This window comes from Polypterus senegalus, chromosome 9 (genome assembly GCF_016835505.1).
Source record: "Polypterus senegalus isolate Bchr_013 chromosome 9, ASM1683550v1, whole genome shotgun sequence".
Taxonomy (NCBI): Eukaryota; Metazoa; Chordata; class Cladistia; order Polypteriformes; family Polypteridae; genus Polypterus; species Polypterus senegalus.
The window spans coordinates 44,223,192-44,242,367 of NC_053162.1; the positions used below are offsets into that span (position 1 = coordinate 44,223,192).

General features: G+C 38.0%; 1 protein-coding gene across 5 annotated transcripts in view; it reads right to left on the reverse strand.

The window, feature by feature from the left end:
- Window positions 1-17,718, reverse strand: part of acd (ACD shelterin complex subunit and telomerase recruitment factor) — a 58,360-nt gene extending 40,642 nt beyond the window's left edge. For 3 of the 5 annotated variants that reach the window (XM_039763041.1, XM_039763040.1, XM_039763038.1), the window contains exons 1-2: window positions 17,612-17,718; window positions 5,914-6,036 (exon numbers count right to left, since the gene is read on the reverse strand). In XM_039763041.1, the coding sequence (XP_039618975.1) occupies window positions 5,914-6,018 (105 nt within the window). In that variant the 5' untranslated portion in view covers window positions 6,019-6,036; window positions 17,612-17,718. Of the gene's footprint in view, window positions 1-5,913; window positions 6,037-6,246; window positions 6,306-17,611 lie in introns of all 5 variants that reach the window. The other 2 variants (XM_039763039.1, XM_039763042.1) reach the window with 2 other exon arrangements.
- Window positions 17,719-19,176: the final 1,458 nt, after the last annotated feature.

The following is a 19,176-nucleotide window of genomic DNA, read 5'->3' on the forward strand; positions in this document are numbered from 1 at the left end:
GCAGAATTGGGTTTGGTAAATAAATACAGTTGGGTGTCACCAGCATAACAGTGAAACTGAATAAAAATATCCTAAAGATAGTGCCAAGAGGTAGAAGATAGATGATAAATAAAAGGTGGCCCAAAACAGAGCCTTGGGGAACACCACCAGAGAGATATCATACAAACCAAGTGTAAGAAATATGACAGATTCCAGTGGAGACCATTTTGTCTACAAAATACTATGGGAGACTGTATCAAAGGCTGCACTCATTTGGGCAAAGCCAAAATGGTCAGCAGCCCAGAGACAGTGGCTATTAGCAGATTATTAGTAATTTTACCCAAGGCTGTCTCTGTACTATGGAATGTGTTTTAGATAAAAATGGCAGCTTTGAAATTGATCGGAAATCGCTCAGATTATCAGGGTCATCACCTGGTTTCTTTAAAATGGGAGTTACAGCAGCCATCTTAAGAGCTGAGAGAACAAAAACAATGAATGTACAATATGTTATTATTGAGACAACACAAGGCAGACAAGCTTTTATCAAATGAGTGGGAATTGGATCTAACCTGAGAAGTGGACAATTTAGATATTTTAATGAGAACAGAGATTTGAGAGACAGAAGGGAGTGTAAAGGATGAAAGGGAATTTAAACAGGACCTACCAGAGGCAAAGTTAATAGTTTTGTGTAGTGTACATGTCGATGATGTCAGTTGCTGGTGAATATTGTTAATTTTTGAATTAAAAAAAATCATAAAAGTCATGGTCTTCCCCCACACATACTATGTGGCAGTCTCACTGGGTTACGAAACTCTTGCAGATACCCACAAAGCTTCATGGGAGTTACAGTTCTGTGGGCCAGCCCTGTAGTGTTCCTTGGGGGCTGCTAGGGGGTGCTGAGGAGATAAGGGAACCCTACTTTGTGGGGCTTCAACCTTACCCATAAGTACTCCCAAGCCATACTATTGGGACACCGGAAGTGCTCCTCGGTTTTACATAAAAGGAGTAGCCAGCATGAATACGAGGAACCAGTCGGGAGGAAGAAGACAAAGCTTGACTGAAGCAGCAAAGGAGCGAAGAATGGAGACAGAAGGAGTGTAGATTGATAAGAGTATAGTTGGTAATGTGGGAAACACTTCTATGAGAAAGTTTCACACGATTAAAACCCTTTGATATACACCATAACTCATGTCCATACTGCTGTGTTCGGTGTTTGGTGGTGCTGCAATGCCCCCTGGTGGTCACAAGTGGGATAGTCAGCAGGATTTACTGGCAGTCACAATATATACTGTGGAAGATAGATGGTGCTATAACGCACTAACCCGACACAGACAGACGCTAGAGGCACAAGTCCAAAAAGCATACGTGAATTTATTTATATGTTATGTCCCCAACAGCCCAATCACACACTTTCCTTTCTTTACTTTCTTATTATCTTTATCTGTCAGTCCTTTTCTTTTGGCCCCTTTTATAACACCCCTGGAAGTGCTGTCAGGTGCTTGATGGTGTATTTCTGGCAGCACTTCTGGGTGTGGCAGAATAACCATTCTCCAGGGCTCGGCCGCAGTTATAGCACCCTCTGGCGGCGCCCTTTGATCCCAACAGGGCTGTACCAAACTCCAACTCCCATGAATCCCTGTGGAAATTCTGAGGCACTCCTGCAACCCAGGGGGGTTGCCATCTAGTGTTCCAGAGCAGGTAATGTTCTGAGCACACTTGCTCCCCCTGTCCTCCCAGCGTGGAGGCGTTTCGGCCGTCCGCCACAATACATAAATACACACACACAGAATACTGATTAATTACTAAATGAATGCTACAAAGCTTCTGGTCTACAGACCACAGATCTAACATGACTGTTTAATGCAGCTGTGGATTCAAGGACAACAGAGAATAAACTGAATAAACTTGGAGTGTCAACATTAAAGTGTGGGTAGATGCTTTATTATTAAATAATAAAAAAATTAAATAATTATTTTTATATTTTGTCATTACGGGGTTCTTCCCAAAAGACAGCAATTTCAGCTGTTTTATTTTCTCATCAATTGAGTCTTTGGGCTAATAGGTGACAACCCTATCAGCTTTACACATTAGAATGATTACATTTTTTCCTATTCTTCTTCTTTTTAAAAACAGCTCAAGCTTCCTTATGTTAAATAATAAATAATTACACACAATTTTAATTGGATCAAGTGGCATATTCTCAAGATTTTGAATGGGTTGCTAAAGGATAGGGTTTTTTTCTTTTCATTGTAAAATAACTTCAGTGCTTCTACTGTATCAGTCCAGAATTGCAATGTACTGTGGTACACATTGATGTGGAAACTGACACTTTTAGCAAATGTTTTAATTATTTGTTAAATTCAGTAGGATTTTGTCATATTGTCAAAGGTCCAACTCATAATCATAACCACACATTAGATTTAATTATAACTTACAAAGTTGAAATTCAAAATTTAAATATTACTCCATTAAATGTAGTTATTTCCGATCACTTCTTAATTACATTTGATTTAGTTCTGCCCATGCCAACGCACTCACAGATTAAAACAAAGACAGTGCGACATCTAGATTGTAATTCTGCTTCAAAATTTATAGATACCTTGAGTAAGTCGAGTGTAATTGTGGAAAACCATTTAGATCAGTTAACATCAAATGTAAACATGGAAAACAATTTAGATCAGCTAATATCACATTATAATGTGACCTTGAGAGATGCTCTGGACACAGTGGCTCCCCTTAAAACAAAAGTGATCAAAGCACATAGAAACTCTCCCTGGTTTAATGAAAATACTCGAGCTCTTAAATTAGAGTGTGAAAACTGGGCGCAGATGGAGAACAACAAAGCTACATGTCTTTCAAATTGCATGGACAGAGAGTGTAAAAAATATAAAAAGCCCTCTTTAAAGCTCGCTCAGAATACTATTCTACATTAATAGATAGCAATAATAAAAATCCTCGGGTACTGTTTAGAACAGTGGCTAAATTAACAAATGGAATTCAGATCAACAGTGCAAAATACCAACAGATATTAGCAGTACAGACTTTATGAACTTCTTCAATGAGAAAATTAAAAATATAAGATCCCAGATCTCAGCATCACAGTACAAACCAAATACTAGCTTAGCAGACCCTGCACATTGCATTCAGCACTTTAGTAATTTTAATCCTGTAACTCACCAGGAAGTCTTAACTTTAATTACTAAAATGAAGCCCACTACTTGTTCCCTAGATCCAGTGCCAACAAAACTAGTAAAAAGTGCAATGGATGTTCTTGCAGCGCCTATTCTAACCGTTATCAATAGTTCATTACTGCATGGCACCGTACCTGATGCACTAAAAGTGTCAGTCATTAAACCTTTACTTAAAAGTCAGACCTAGACCCACACATACTAAATAATTATAGGCCTATTTCAAATTTACCATTTCTCTCTAAAATACTAGAAAAGTAGTTGCCAGTCAGCTTCAGTCACACCTTACGCATTACAATTTATTTGAGAACTTCCAGTCTGGCTTTGCACTGGTCATAGTACAGAAACGCACTAACACGGGTTGTAAATGACATTCTGATATCCTCTGATGAAGGAAACTCCACTGTAATTATGTTGTTGGACTTAAGTGCAGCATTTGACACCATTGACCATTCTATTTTACTGCACAGGCTAGAAAGCGATGTTGGGCTTACAGGCCCGTGCTCGCTTGGTTCAGTTCTTATTTATCAAATCGATTCCAATATGTACAGAAATGTGCTGACAGTACTCCATCATTATACACAGAAGTTCAATATGGTGTCCCGGGGCTCAGTACTGGACCTTTACTGTTTTCACTTTACATGCTTCCACTGGGATCTCTCATTAGGAAACATAATGTTAATTTTCACTTGTATGCAGATGACACCCAGTTATACCTTTCATTTAAATCAAATGAAGTTTCTCCGATGTTGTCTTTAATTAGTTGTGTTAGTGAATTAAAGGAATGGATGAATGAGAACTACTTGTCTTTAAATACAGATAAAACAGAGATGTTAATTGTTGGAGGGAATGGCGCTGATCACAGCAATATTTTGTGTCATTTAACTCAGTTGGAATCTCAATTAATTTTACTGAATCAGCCCGCAATCTAGGAGTTATCTTTGACTCTAGCATGTCATTTAAAGCACATATTACAAAGTTGTCCAAAACATGTTTTTCCATCTTAAAAATGTTAGGAAATTAAGGCTTTCTAAATAAACAGGATTGTGAGAAATTAATTCATGCATTTATCTCTAGTAGGATTGACTACTGCAATGCGGTGTTCACTGGCTGTTCAAACTGTTCTTATACAGCCTCCAGTTAATCCAAAATGCGCTGCAAGAATTATTACAAGAACAAGAAAATATGAACACATAACTCCAGTTCTTAAATCTTACACTGGCTCCCAGTTAAGTTTAGGGCAGATTTCAAAATCCTCCTTTTAACATATAAAGCATTAAATGGCCAAGGTCCGGCTTACTTGTCTGAACTTATCATGACTTACAAACCTGAGCACATTAAGATCTCAAGATGCCGGTCTGCTTAGGATTCCAAGGATTAATAAAATAACAGTGGGAGGTCGAGCTTTTAGTTACAGGGCCCCTAAACTGTGGAATGGTCTTCCTGCTTCCATAAGAGATGCCCCTTCAGTCTCAGCCTTTAAATCCCGGCTGAAGACTCACTACTTCAGTTTAGCATATCCTGACTAGAGCTGCTGATTAACTGTACAGACTGCATCTCTGTTGTTAGTCATTAGCACTAAAACATAAGTAACATGATAATTATATTTGAATACTAACCCTCACCTATTCTGTTTCTTTCTCGGTACCCAAATGTGGCATTGGTGCCACGGCCACCTGCCAAGTTGTTTGCCTGCCTATGGTAAAGTCATCCCTGATGGAGGATCACAGGAATCATGGGAAAGAGGGTCCTTTCATGAACAGCGTTTCAGCCGTGGAATGGCCAAATGGGGAGGCAGCTTGATGGATGAGGTCTCAGGACTCTAAAATATCCAAATCTATTATGTGATATCATCTACTGTTAAACTGTCGTACTTCTAAAATTTTTATTATTATGCTGTATTAAGGATTTGTTCTGTTCTGTGTATTGTGTTGTATTGACCCCCTTCTTTTGACACCCACTGCATGCCCAACCTACCTGGAAAGGGGTCTCTCTTTGAACTGCCTTTCCCAAGGTTTCTTCCATTTTCCCTACAAGGTTTTTTGGGAGTTTTCCTTGTCTTCTCAGAGAGTCAAGGCTGGGGGGCTGTCAAGAGGCAGGGCCTGTTAAAGCCCATTGCGGCACTTCCTGTGTGATTTTGGGCTATACAAAAATAAACTGTATTGTATTGTATTGTATTGTATTGTATTGTACTGTGCTGTGTCTATTTTGAAATCTATCCACAACTGCTTCACAGATGGCACAGTGTTTTTAGGGTTAAGTGTGGCATTTCATTTGTGCAAAATCTAGCCCTTACAATCAAGGCCATTTTATCTTGGGAATTGAGCAATTCAAAATAAATCTTTTTTAATCCGTCCATTCATCATTGAGCTATAATCCAGGTCAAGGGTTCCAGAGTCTATCCTGACAGGACTGGTTGCAAAGGCAGAAACCATCCTTGGACTAAGAGTCGGTCAGGTGCAGGGTGCACTCAAACACAAAGCCACACCAACATAGTCTAACCTACAAATTTGGGATATAGATGGGGAAACCAGAGTATGTTGAAGAAAGCAGTGTCTGGGCTGAGACTCTAACTCATGTGAGAAAGTATCACTATATTAGGCACCATTGAGCTATCCAAAACATTATTTTTTAATATATTTTAAATTTTCTACTAAAACATGGTAATATTTAAAAATATCCAAACTGTAAAGTAGTTCTAGAAAGTAATTAACAGGAAGTTCATTGCTAATCAAGTGTTATTTACCTTTAACACTTTAGCTTTAACTGCTTTGGTCAGTTCTTCTGAATTTTCATACTGTTCTATAAGTTTCACAATCCAAGGCTGGAAGAATGCTGTGCTCAATTCCATGATACCATTTTGTTTAGTCTGTTAAAAGAAATATTCAACTGTAAATAACTTATTAATAAATACAACTGGAAGACAAGTTATGCAACAGAATTCCTGGTGATTCTACATTTGCAAATTTTAGTAAACTAAATATATATGGTCTTTGGTCAGGATCCCCTGCCTGACCAAGCAGCAGACGTGAATGTGGAGATGATGATATTCAAGTAAGAATCTTGAACTTTGAGTTACCTGGATGTCAATCACTGCACTTTTAATGGAGGTGGTCTCCTTGCTCAGTCAAAAAAAAGCTGCAGTGAAAAGTAGGAAAAGTTATCTAATGTAGCCAAGACAAGAAAGAAGAAAATGCAAGTGACATAACCTATTGGGAGGACAGCCCAGAAAAGCATCTCAGATCCCACAAATACTTTGCACTTTAACCAGGCAAGAGTCTTTGGGTCCCCCAATGTAAGAAAAATAGACATATTATTTCATAAAATTGGTGATTAAACAGAGAAGGAGAGGCATGGTCTTTTCAATTTAATGACATGAAAGATGTTGAATATGTTTTATGTAAATAATATTTTATTGTGATTTTTATGTTGGATGTCAAATTAATGGAGTGAACAAGGATGTTTCAAAGAGAATTTCTCATTGTGACAATGAAGTTATCTTTTTTTAAATGCCTTCTATAAACTAATCAGCCACAACATTAAAAGTACAGACAGATCATCTCGCTACAATTGCACATGTCAAGTGGTGGCATATATTAAGCAGCAAGTGACCAGTATATTCCTGGTATGCTGTTTAGTACCTACCAAAAGTGGTCCAAGGAAAGACACCCAGTGTGACGGGGTCATGGGCACTTAAGTCTGTGTGTGTAAGGAACGAAGGCTAGTCCACTTGGTCTGATCCTACAGAAGAGCTATTGTAGCATACAAGACGTAAAAGCTTAATGCTGGCCATAAGAGAAAGATGTCAAAACACAAAGTGCATCACAGGCTTGATTTCCAAATAAGGGATCACAGACCATTTACAGCACCCTTGCAGACCACTGTCCTCTGCAGAAAGTACCTACAATGGGTATGTGACCATCAGAACTGAACCATGAGGCAATGAGAGAAGACAGCCTGATCATATGAATAACGCTTTCTTTTAGATTATGTGGATGGCTGGTGTGTGTATGTTGTTTACTTGGGGAAGAGATGGCAACAGGATGCAATAGGAGAAGAAGACGACAAGGTGGAACAGGTAGTGTGATTCTCTGGGCAATGTTTTGCTGGAAAACCCAGGGTCCTGGCATTCATGTGGATATTACTTTGACACATGCCAACAACCTAGAAAATGTTGCACACCACATAAAACCCCTTCATGGCAGTGCCCTCTTTTGGCAAAATAATGCACCTGTCATGCTGCAAAATTGTTCTGTAATGGTTTTGAGGTACATGACAAAGAGTTCATGGTGTTGACTTAGCCTCCAAATTCACCAGCGGCCTCATATACAAGTGATGTGTATGCACAAAAATGTTGTGTACACCTGTCTTCACGCTCACTTTGAGATGTACTGTATAAAAACTAAACTTGGAGTAAAGCTATGCACATTTTTACAGCAGCCTCCCACCGCGCATCCACACTCTTCTGCTCAGTTTCCCAATCTGGCAGCACCCATTGTCAAAGCAGTGCTACTGCTTCTGTGGTGTCCCTTTCTTTTTCAAATTTGCATACATGAAGCAGGATTTATCAAATACACTGAAATGAATTGCATATCATTTACAAATTTAAGGCACTTCATTGTAATCATTCTGTAACAAGATAATGGTGCACCGAATGGCCCAACTATTTCGAATACCATAACTGCTTTAGCATTATTACTCTCAGTGCACCAAAAATAGTATTTTAACCTGTTCATTGTATTTGTGTGTGGCATCATAGCTGCACAGATTGTGTTTGAAAGCTCAGGTGATTAGTTTACAGCAGAGGATACAGCTTTCAGCCCTGGAGAACATTTATAGCACACGATGCCTCAGGAAAGCCACTAGCATCAGCATGGATTCCACTCACCCATGCCATAGTCTATTTGAACTTCTCCAATCCGGCAAACATTTCAGAGCCAGTTTCATCACAAGAGCTATAAATGCACTTAATAAGTCCATCAAGTGCTCCCAGTAGAACTGTTTGTGCTTATAATTACAATTACCTCACTGTAAACTTGCATTGCAACTGTAATATTGCACAACCTGAGCGACTTTATGAACCATTTGCACCATCTGCACTATATGTACATGTATATTGTACTTATGCTTTCATACTGCATATTTTTCATTTTATTATTATTTATCATTTTATAGAAAAAAAACTTTATGGAGGAGCTCCATATTGAATTTCATTGTACCATAAAATGACAATACAGGAATTCAATTCAATTCAATAGAAGACAGCATGTATTTACAAATGATTATGACTGGCTCCTAAGCCGATTTTGATTTCTAAGAGCTATCCTCTTGGAGCTGTGTGCTGAAATACTAGGATATATGATGATAAAATTTATTAAAGTATATATATTACATTTTACTGATAAATTGTTAACTTCATTTAAATAATGTATACTATTAATAATTAAATGTGTAAGGGGCACTTATGGCGCATCGGTGGTGGTGATGAGATGGTGCCCTGTCCAGGGATTATTCCTGCCTTTCGCTCTATGCTTTCTAGGACTGGCACGACCCTGGATAGAAGGATGGAATAATTAAACATATATAACAAAGATTTTTCAAACTTCTTTGAAAGTTTTGAAGAATCATCATTCTAAGCTTGCAGCTGTTTTTTTTTATTTATTACAGACACTAATTGTGTGGTGATTGGTTACATGAAGAAAGAAATCTGAAGGACAGGAATTGGGGGTTGATATGTTTGACAGGCAGAGTACTGCTGTAATAATTATTCCATCCAGGGTCACATGCTTAACAGCAAGCATCTTGTGGGAGGCAGGAACAACCATGGATTGAGTGCCAGGTGATTGCTACTGCTGTGTCGCTGTGCCCCCACATGTTTAATACATGCTTTAATGCATTTCTTCATGAAAATGATATTAAGTATACATCTTAATATTCTAAAATTTTCAGAGAGCTGTAATATCATGAATGGAATGTATTCTGTGTGGCGATCACTGCCTGCGTACTCCTGTCGCTGTAAGAGACAGCCTGTAAAAGAAGCACATAACGATTAATGACTGAGTCAGGGAACAACAACAACATTTATTTATATAGCACATTTTCATACAAAAAATGTAGCTCAAAGTGCTTTACATAATGAAGAATAGAAAAACAAAAGACACAGTAAGAAAATAAAATAAGTCAACATTAATTAACATAGAATAAGAGAAGATCCGATGGCCAGGGAGGACGGAAAAAACAAAAAAAAACTCCAGACAGCTGGAGAAAAAAATATAATCTGTAGGGATTCCAGACCATGAGACCACCCAGTCCCTTCTGGACATTCTATCTAACATAAATGAAACAGTCCTCTTTGGATTTAGGGTTCTCACGGAAGGATTAGATGATGATGGTCATGTAGACTTCTGGCTTTTAGTCCATCAATGTTGGAGCATCATCACAGAATACAAAGCATTTAAAGTGCTACATTAGTTACGATGGGATTTCAGAAACTAATAAATTAAACAGTGACTTAAAGATGAAGTTTACAACATTCCATTTTAATGACAAAACATGACAAAATGACAACTACAAGATTAATGTAGAAATTTCAAGATTAAGGTCAACATTTTAACTCTAAACTCGACATAGACCTTTTTTTTTCTTCACTGTGTCCCTATTTTTTTTCCCCTAATATGCTTCGGTATGACACTCAGACACTTGCCTTTTCATGTCAACTTTGACATCTGACCAAGTCTTTTTTGAAATTCTGCTTTTTTATTTGTGCTTTTACTATTGTCTTTTAACAAAACACTGAATGAAAGGGACCATTTATATTGATTTGCATATTCAAATATGTGAAATTCTGGGAGTGGTCAGGGTGCGGCTTGTAGGAGCGTGCATATACGTTAAAATTCATGTTGATTGGATTTTATAAAAGGGAACTGCGTGGAACTTTGCTTACAAACAGTTTTATGCATCTAAATTTATTGTGATTATGCACATTTCTGTTTTGTCCATATGCCATGTTTCAGTATGAATTCTATGCACAGCGTTATACATGATGCTCCAAATCTTAATCTGATTGAGCATATGTGGGATTTGCTAGAAAAACAATTCTGATTCATGGAGGCCACACCTCACAATTTACAGGACTTAAAGGATGTGCTGCTAACGTCTTAGTGTCAAATACAACATGATATCTTGAGAGGTCTTGTGGAGTCCATGTCTTGACATGTCACAGCTGTTTTGGTGGCAGGAGAGGGACTTACACAGTATTCGACAGGTGGTTTTAATGTTGCGGCTTATAGGTTTAAAGATTTTTTTCTATTGCATTTTTCATGTGCACCTTCCATTCTTTCTTTGGTACTGCCTAACAATACTGTAAGTAAATGGCTGTTTTCTTGCTGACAATGTCTGAAAATCATAAAGAAAATCAATGTGTTTCTCCTAAAACATTTACAAATATATCTACCTGTTTGTGATAAAGTTCCTGCTGCATTAACTTGCTACACAAAAAGAGAATAGCATAACTGGAATTGAAATTTCAGCTGTAAAGAATATTTGTGACAAAAATAATCATTTTACTGTATATCATATTTTATTAATCATATTTATTAATGTATATTTTAACTCAGGTCACATACCCTACACGTATGTTACATCTCAAAACTAAAATAACTTTTGAGTAGAAAGCAAAAAGAAAATGAGAAATGTTTGTCTATTTACCTCTCCTTCTTTTGTTCTCTTCACAAATGCTGAAAATTGACAAATCTAAAACCTAATAATAACATTTCACAAAAAGACCTATCTGGGAAACTCTTGACTCATTAACACCCTCTCATCGATCCTGGGTTGGCACCGTGCCTTTACTAGTGTGTTCACATTTACAAATCAAAGTAAATAAAAAGTACAGCTTGATCAAGATGTAAAAACATCAGGTAACTTTTAAAATGCTTAACCTTTCAGTCTATGTTTCTCAAACCACTTTTGTCTGCAATGTCTTGGTACAGAGACACTTCTCCAAATCATAATGCCCTGCAAAGATGAGGAGATAATGTTAACAACACACAACTGTTCAAGCAAATGACAGCCAGGGTTGCCAGGTCAGGGCGAATCACCCTGTTCCTAAGAAGGGGAATCAGAGCAATGGGGAAAATAGAAGGAAAAGTTTCAGTTGATGAAATATGAAGGACTTCTTTTTTTTAAAGAATAAGGAAATTTTTTGAGAATTACCTTCCCATGGAATAGGCTTCCATACCTTCCACATATTCCACACCCCAAATATTGCATAAAACCATCATCCAATAATAACCAACATGCTGAACAGCCACTACACTTTGCTCCATCAACTCATCTCAAAGCTCAACTATAATTCATTACGTCTCACCCCTGCCGCCACAATATCACTAAATGTATGAGACAATGCACCTAATTCACATACAATATGTATTTCTATATGGGCTTTGCGATACAGTGCATTATGTGAATGTACAAAAAATATAACATCTATTAAGATTAACTATGAAATAATAAAGCATAAAATATGCATTAGAAAACAATACAAATGTATAATATGAAACTGAATTCAAAGTGAAACTTGGCTGTATTGTTCCTCCTAAACACTACTCTTGGCTGTTTCTGACTGTCCAGCAAGTTAAAAGATGCCTGCGCTTTTAACTAAACACGTACAGTGTGAACTTAAGAAACTTTTAACAGACATTGTGTCAGATACTTTAACACTAGAATTACCAGAGCCTACGAAAAAACTCGTAATTCCGTCCCACCTTAAACTCCTTCTTAAATCCCTTCACACCTCTCCGCCAGCGCCCTTTGTCTTCTGAATGTGCTAATAAAGAGAAGCTCGGAGCAGCCGGCTATTCCATCCCCCCACCAATTTAGAACATGCACGAACTTCTCTCAGCTCATGCCTTGATTGAGTATCTGGGAGTGAAGTGGAGTTTTAGAGTGGAAATAATAGATCGTTGTTTGGAACACACGCATTTCATGTCTGTTCCGTTTCTACAGTAATCTGTGTCAACACATTGTTAAAACAGAAACGTTTTTTATATTCTAGTAGTAGATGACAAAATGTAGGCATAAACTGTATAATGTATGAAGCCTGAAGTCCAAATAGCAAAGAAACATTTTCACAAGAATAACACAATTGCGCTTTTATTCAAAAATATAACTGCAGAAACAAAAAGCCGCCTAAACATGTGACATTGACACCACTTTATTGTAACTGCCTCCGTGGCTCAATAGACTCAGCCCCCGCTTGGGAATCAAAAGATCACGAGTTCGATCCTGCGCCCTTCCGTTTTGAGAAGTAAACTGCTCTTAGTCTTACTGTTTTAAAATAAAAGCATACATTTGATTTCAGTCTGTAACAGCCGGTGCAATTTATGATCCTTGTAAAGGTTAGCTTTTTTTTTAATTCACTTTTCATTCTCTCAGTCGCGTTCAGAATCAATCCATACAACCCCATCTGACACGGCTGTTTTCACTAAAGGCGCTATAGCTCTGCAGTGTACCACGATGCATACTAACGCAAACACCCTCAACCTAAAGTCCCGGTTCTGACACACAAGCGCTGGCGAAGCTGCTTTCTTCTATCTCACCGTCACTTGCTTTTCTTTTTATTCAGTTTTATTGAGTGTTCCTGCCAGTCCCGCATGTTGCTGTATGCTGTTTCTTTTGTACTCCAGGACATGCAGAGGAAAGAATGGTAAAGACCAGTAACTTCGGCGCTATATGCAATCATCAGACACTCCCCATCTGCCCGTGTCGTTCAAACACAGGAACATATATTGGTGTAAAAGTATAACAAAAGTGCACTTTTTCCATCGCCTTTTCCTGTAAGAAGCAATGTACACACTTCTCTCTATGCTGTGGTTTCTATTACACACCTGAAAGAAAGAGACAATATATGTGAAAATATAATCGCACTAATGCAATATTATTTGAAAACGAACAGCGTCAGATCGGGTGTGAATTTATGCAGGAACTGGAAATTCTCTGATGCGGACCTTCCCCCAGGGAAGAAAGTACAGTGTCAGGTGCTCATTCAGTGTAATAGAAACCATAGCACAGAGAGGTGTGTACACGGCAACAAGTACACGTGTCGTAAATGTAGGAAGGACGGTCCTTGGGTGTGTGGGAACTGTTAATATTTGAATGTGATGATTTTATATAGCACGGAATGAAAATCTGCACTTCTTAGCATTGCACCATGCAAGATGTCGTATCAATCGCCTACTGTAACTTGCTTTCTTTTTCTTGGTTATACAGGTAGTTTTGAATAAAAGTGCACTTGTTTTGTTTGCGAAATGAAGTGTCTGCGTGCACTTTTCGTGGCATTACACGTGTATTTTTTGAGCATGCCCGTTTGAGCAGTATAAAATGTATTGAAAAGTATAACAAAACAACGGGCAGATGGAGAGTGTCTGATGATTGCATATAGCGCCGAACTTACTGCTCTTTACTATTCTCTCCTCTGCGTGCCCTGGAGTACAAAAGAAACAGAATACAGACGCTATAGCTCTGTGCTGTACCACGATGCATACTAACGCCCCGGTTCTGACACACAGACGCTGGCGAAGCTGCCTTCTTCTTCTTATCTCACCATCACTTGATTTTCTTTTTATTCAGTTTTATTGAGTGTTCCTGCCAGTCCCGCATGTTGCTGTATGCTGGATATTTTCACATGTATTGTCTCTTTCTTTCAGGTGTGTAATAGAAACCACAGCATAGAGAGAAGTGTGTACATTGCTTCTTACAGGAAAAGGCGATGGAAAAAGTGCACTTTTGTTATACTTTTACACCAATATATGTTCCTGTGTTTGAGCGACACGGGCAGATGGGGAGTGTCTGATGATTGCATATAGCGCCGAAGTTACTGGTCTTTACCATTCTTTCCTCTGCATGTCCTGGGGTACAAAAGAAACAGCATACAGCAACATGCGGGGACTGGCAGGAACACTCAATAAAACTGAATAAAAAGAAAAGCAAGTGACGGTGAGATAGAAGAAGCAGCTTCGCCAGCGTTTGTGTGTCAGAACCGGGACTTTAGGTTGAGGTGTTTGGCGTAGTATGCATCGTGGTACACTGCAGAGCTATAGCGCGTCTTTAGTGAAAACAGCCGTGTCAGATGGGGTTGTATGGATTGATTCTGAACGCGACTGAGAGAATGAAAAGTGAATTAAAAAAAAAAGCTAGCCTTTACAAGGATCATAAATTGCACCGGCTGTTACATACTAAAATCAAATGTATGCTTTTATTTTAAAACAGTAAGACTAAGAGCAGTTTACTTCTCAAAACAGAAGGGCGCAGGATCGAACTCGTGATCTTTTGATTCCCAAGCGGGGCTGAGTTTATTGAGCCACGGAGGCAGTTACAATAAAGTGGTGTCAATGTCACATGTTTAGGCGGCTTTTGTTTCTGCAGTTATATTTTGAATAAAAGCGCAATTGTGTTATTCTTGTGAAAATGTTTCTTTGCTATTTGGACTTCAGGCTTCATACATTATATAGTTTATGCCTACATTTTGTCATCTACTACTAGAATATAAAAAAACGTTTCTGTTTTAACAATGTGTTGACACAGATTACTGTAGAAACGGAACAGACATGAAATGCGTGTGTTCCAAACAACGATCTATTATTTCCACTCTAAAACTCCACTTCACTCCCAGATACTCAATCAAGGCATGAGCTGAGAGAAGTTCGTGCACGTTCTAAATTGGTGGGGGGATGGAATAGCCGGCTGCTCCGAGCTTCTCTTTATCAGCACATTTAGAAGACAAAGGACGCTGGCGGAGAGGTGTGAAGGGATTTAAGAAGCAGTTTAAGGTGGGACAGAATTACGAGTTTTTTCGTAGGCTCTGGTAATTCTAGTGTTAAACAGATTCTAGAAATTAAAAAAAAAAAACTTACAAAATGGCATAATCTGTATAATTGCCTTACATGAACACTTGGGTTAAAACTTTGCACATCTTGTCCTCTTTTGTTCATCACCATAATTTACTTAAAAATTCTATTACTCACATTCATTTCTGCTCCTGGCATGCTAAAAAATTTCTTCTGAGCTGTAAAAACTTGCAAAGGGCATGGACGGGATGGTGATACCACATTATTTGCATATACTAGCAAAAAAACGGAAAACAGAAATAAAGGGTAAATGTTTAGCGATAGGCGGCACGGTGGTGCAGTGGGTAGCGCTACTGCCTCACATTTCGGAGACCCAGATTTGCTTCCCGTGTCCTCCCTGCGTGGAGTTTGCATGTTCTCCCCGTGTCTGCGTAGGTTTCCTCCCACAGTCCACGTTAGGTGCATTGATGATTCTAAACTGTCCCTAGTGTGTGCTTGGTGTGTGTGTGTGCCCTGCCTTGCGCCGTGTGTTGGCTGGGATTGCCTCCAGCAGACCCTTGTGACCCTGTAGTTAGGATATAGCGGGTTGGATAATGGATGGATGTTTAGCGATAACAATTATACTTCAGTTTAACTATGCTATTCAGACTAATTCAAGGGCTGAAAATATTTAAATGGTTACAGTACATAACTGCTATTATACACCTGACTTTAGACTCGTAAAACAAGGGTCAAATATTCAGTTCAAAATATTAGTTGGCACTGCTTTGGGCTTTCCGTGTCAAAGTGACAAAACTGATTCAGCTGCAGCTCACCATATCTCATACTGACTCATCTGCCTTGTGACTGTCTTCTCTGATACGCCATATAGATCTACAGTCTGTCGTACTTTTAAACCGCATTAAAAAAAAAAAAAAAAGTGTTCTATTGACTCAGCTGCAATTACAAAGGATGGACCTCCAGGGCAGTTAATTTCATCACCTGAACTGGAGTGTATCCTAGTTTGACCCACCCGTTCTTTAGTGTTTTCAAAAATAGTTTCACTAATATCATAATCTAAAAGGGCTGCCAACAGTGTAATTTCTTTTAATAAATCTTCAATTATTTTTCTCTGAAATACGTCATAACTTCAGCAGAGTCAATTTCATCGGCAGTAGTTAGAATTTTTCTAATTAATTTGTGTGCCACCTCATTTACCTCCATCTCCCGCATTAACATGTTGAATTAGGCATGTGCAATCAACAGAAGACGATTCACCAATCAAAACACAGTATATGCAAGAGCCCACCCTCTCAACTTTGACAAGTGAAAGTGACAGGTTTATTTCAAGCCGGATTTCATGCTGCGTTTGGATGAGTATTACAGACAAAATTCAAACAAATAAATAATAAGCGGCAAAAAACATACTTCGTGACAGATTTTCTTATTTATGCTCACATTTCAGGAAGTTTTTATTTATACTCATATTTCACAATACTTTTATTTATTTGCGCATTTATTTTTATTTATTTAATTTTGTCCAAAATATTCTTCCATACATTGTAAGTTCTTCATTGATTTAGTCAGGAACCATAGCTAAGAATTCAGGCAAGAAAAAAAATTCACTGTTGGGGCAATGTTTTTGTTTTATTTTTATTTGATTTGATATACTTTGTTAATCCCCAATGCTTGATATTCATTCAGAAAACAAAAAGATAACATTTAAACTTTAATGGTTTTGCACTTGAGTAGTTTTATATTATACAGTAGGTTTACAGGGTCTTTATTGTAATGCGTACAGAATCAACATGCAACGCATCTTATGTTATTGCAGGGCAAATATTTTATGTTATTATTTACGATTATTTTAATAAAAAGGAAGAAAAAGCTTACAAAAACTTGTGCACGGAGGTAAATTTACTTTTTGATTTATTGAAGACTCATAATAAGAAAAACTAAACAGTAAGTACAGTTATTTTATGAAAATTTCATATCGTGAGAATACTGTATCGTGAAGCCCTAATCGCAATACGAATTGTGGCGTGGGCCAAGTGTATCGTCTCATTCCTAGTCTTTTTCAGAATTGACGGGTTTTGATTGTAACACCTGTCAATCCTGATGACAGCAGCGACATGTTGGTGCTGTTGTTCAAAACAACATCGCATATTCGACCACGCACACCAGCGTATTTTTCGCACACTTTATCACTTCTGGCCACAGAACACGTTGATTAACACAAGACGTACTCGGCATCAGCCGTAATCATCGTAAATCAGTCTCTTTCACACTGTCATCTATAACATCAATGAATTGTCAGTCAACCTTAATGAACCACAAACTATATCTATACTCAATAACGTATTTTTAAAAAGAACTCTCTGTTGTCTCTCACACAACCGACATAATCCTCCAAATCATACGTATCTACCCAAACAGTTTATCCTGCTTCTTACAGCATCCCTCCCAGACTGAATACATTCTCACTCAAAAATATAGAATACCAGGCACCCATCTTTACAAAAACAACATTCTTATGAACTTTCAAATAAATACGCGGTTCCTCCGAATTGCTTACTCTCTGTTCATAAAACCTCTCCTCGGACGGTCTTGCTTACTCACCTTTTATTTCATGTTTAAAAATCCTCCTCACGAAAAGGACACGCCACAATGAAAACTCCCAAACATCAAAAGTTATCCATCGGCTGAGATACCAATTGCAGCTGCGTATTTGCTCCGGTCGGAACTTGACGCTTCATTCAAAGGTTCCGTCTTCGGTAGCTTTGGTTTTGAGTTCATAATACTAGTGAGCTTCGTAAAGGAATCCAGGGCAAATGCTCAAACAGGCTGTTCAGAACTCGTACGGTTTTACTGTAACTCCACTTTTTAACGACATTTCAGTGTAGAGGGTTCAAATTGGGGAATGGCTATTTATTACATCTTCACCCAGAAAATTCATAACAACCAAAATAGCAAATAAAATACGTTTTTGTAGCTTCGTTTGCAGATGGGCACTTTATGGGTTGAACAAATGTACATAGAGGTTAGACTTTCGGAGGGCTTGACTTAGGTTAGTCCTCATCATAATAAAGGACGCAGCCTTTCTATATGGCCACGAGGTGGCGTGAGGTAGTCGTGTAAAGAAAGATCGCTTTACTAACTACTGTATTTACTGTATATAGTGTTTAGTTGAAATCTAATTTTCCTAGACAAAAAAGGTAGGTGCCGGATTAAGAACATTAATAGCTGGAAGTAAGGATTTCTGTTGGATTAGTTTGAAGAATAATGGATTGATCTGCTCAAAGAAGAGCATCTCTTGCTTTGTGTGAGCGAGACAACTTTGAACATTTCTTGGAAAATCTGAGAAAAAAATAACGTGTTAAATCTCAGACAATCCACACAGTGTCTATGTGAACTATTTGTATCATTTCTAGGAGGCTGGAGCATGTGAGTTAAGAAAAACATTGCATGGTGGTAAGATCTGAGGTGGTCTACAGTGACACTTCAGAATATACCCCCAAATATATTGTATATATGATAAACTCTAATTTAGAATATACTAAGCTTCTCTAAACATGGAATAGTAAGATTGTGCTTAGTCTTTCTAATAAAATCTGAGATGATATGAGACAGACTTAGATGGCCATCTCTTAATAGGCCTGGCAAGATCATAAGAATGTTTGGGAAGATTTAAGAAGGGATTAGATATCATAAGATTTGAGATACAATGAGTGTAGGATTAAAGCCATGCAGAAGATTTGTGGAAAGTTCTGAATACAATAAAACCTCATAAAGACTTTGATGAGCATCTCTGTTTATGCCTGAGGAATGCCCTGTATTTCTGTGAAGATGGTAAAATGAATTGAATCGAATAAGATGTGAGAAAGAGCACAAAAACATTTCTGAATAAGCAGTGGGTTCAGAAAGTATCCAGCCCCCTTCTCTTTTTCCACTTTTTGCTACTGTACATTGCAGCCTTGTGCTAAAGTAATGTACATTATTTTCCCCACATTAGGAAATACTCATTACCCTCCACAAATTGCAACATTTTGCAAATTAAAAAAACATTGAAATATCACAGTGACAAAAGTATTCAGATCCTTTTCTTTGTTTTTAGACAGATCCTGTCACATGGCTGCATGATACTAATCTGGGATCTTGTCATGTGGTGGGTGCAGCAATGCACT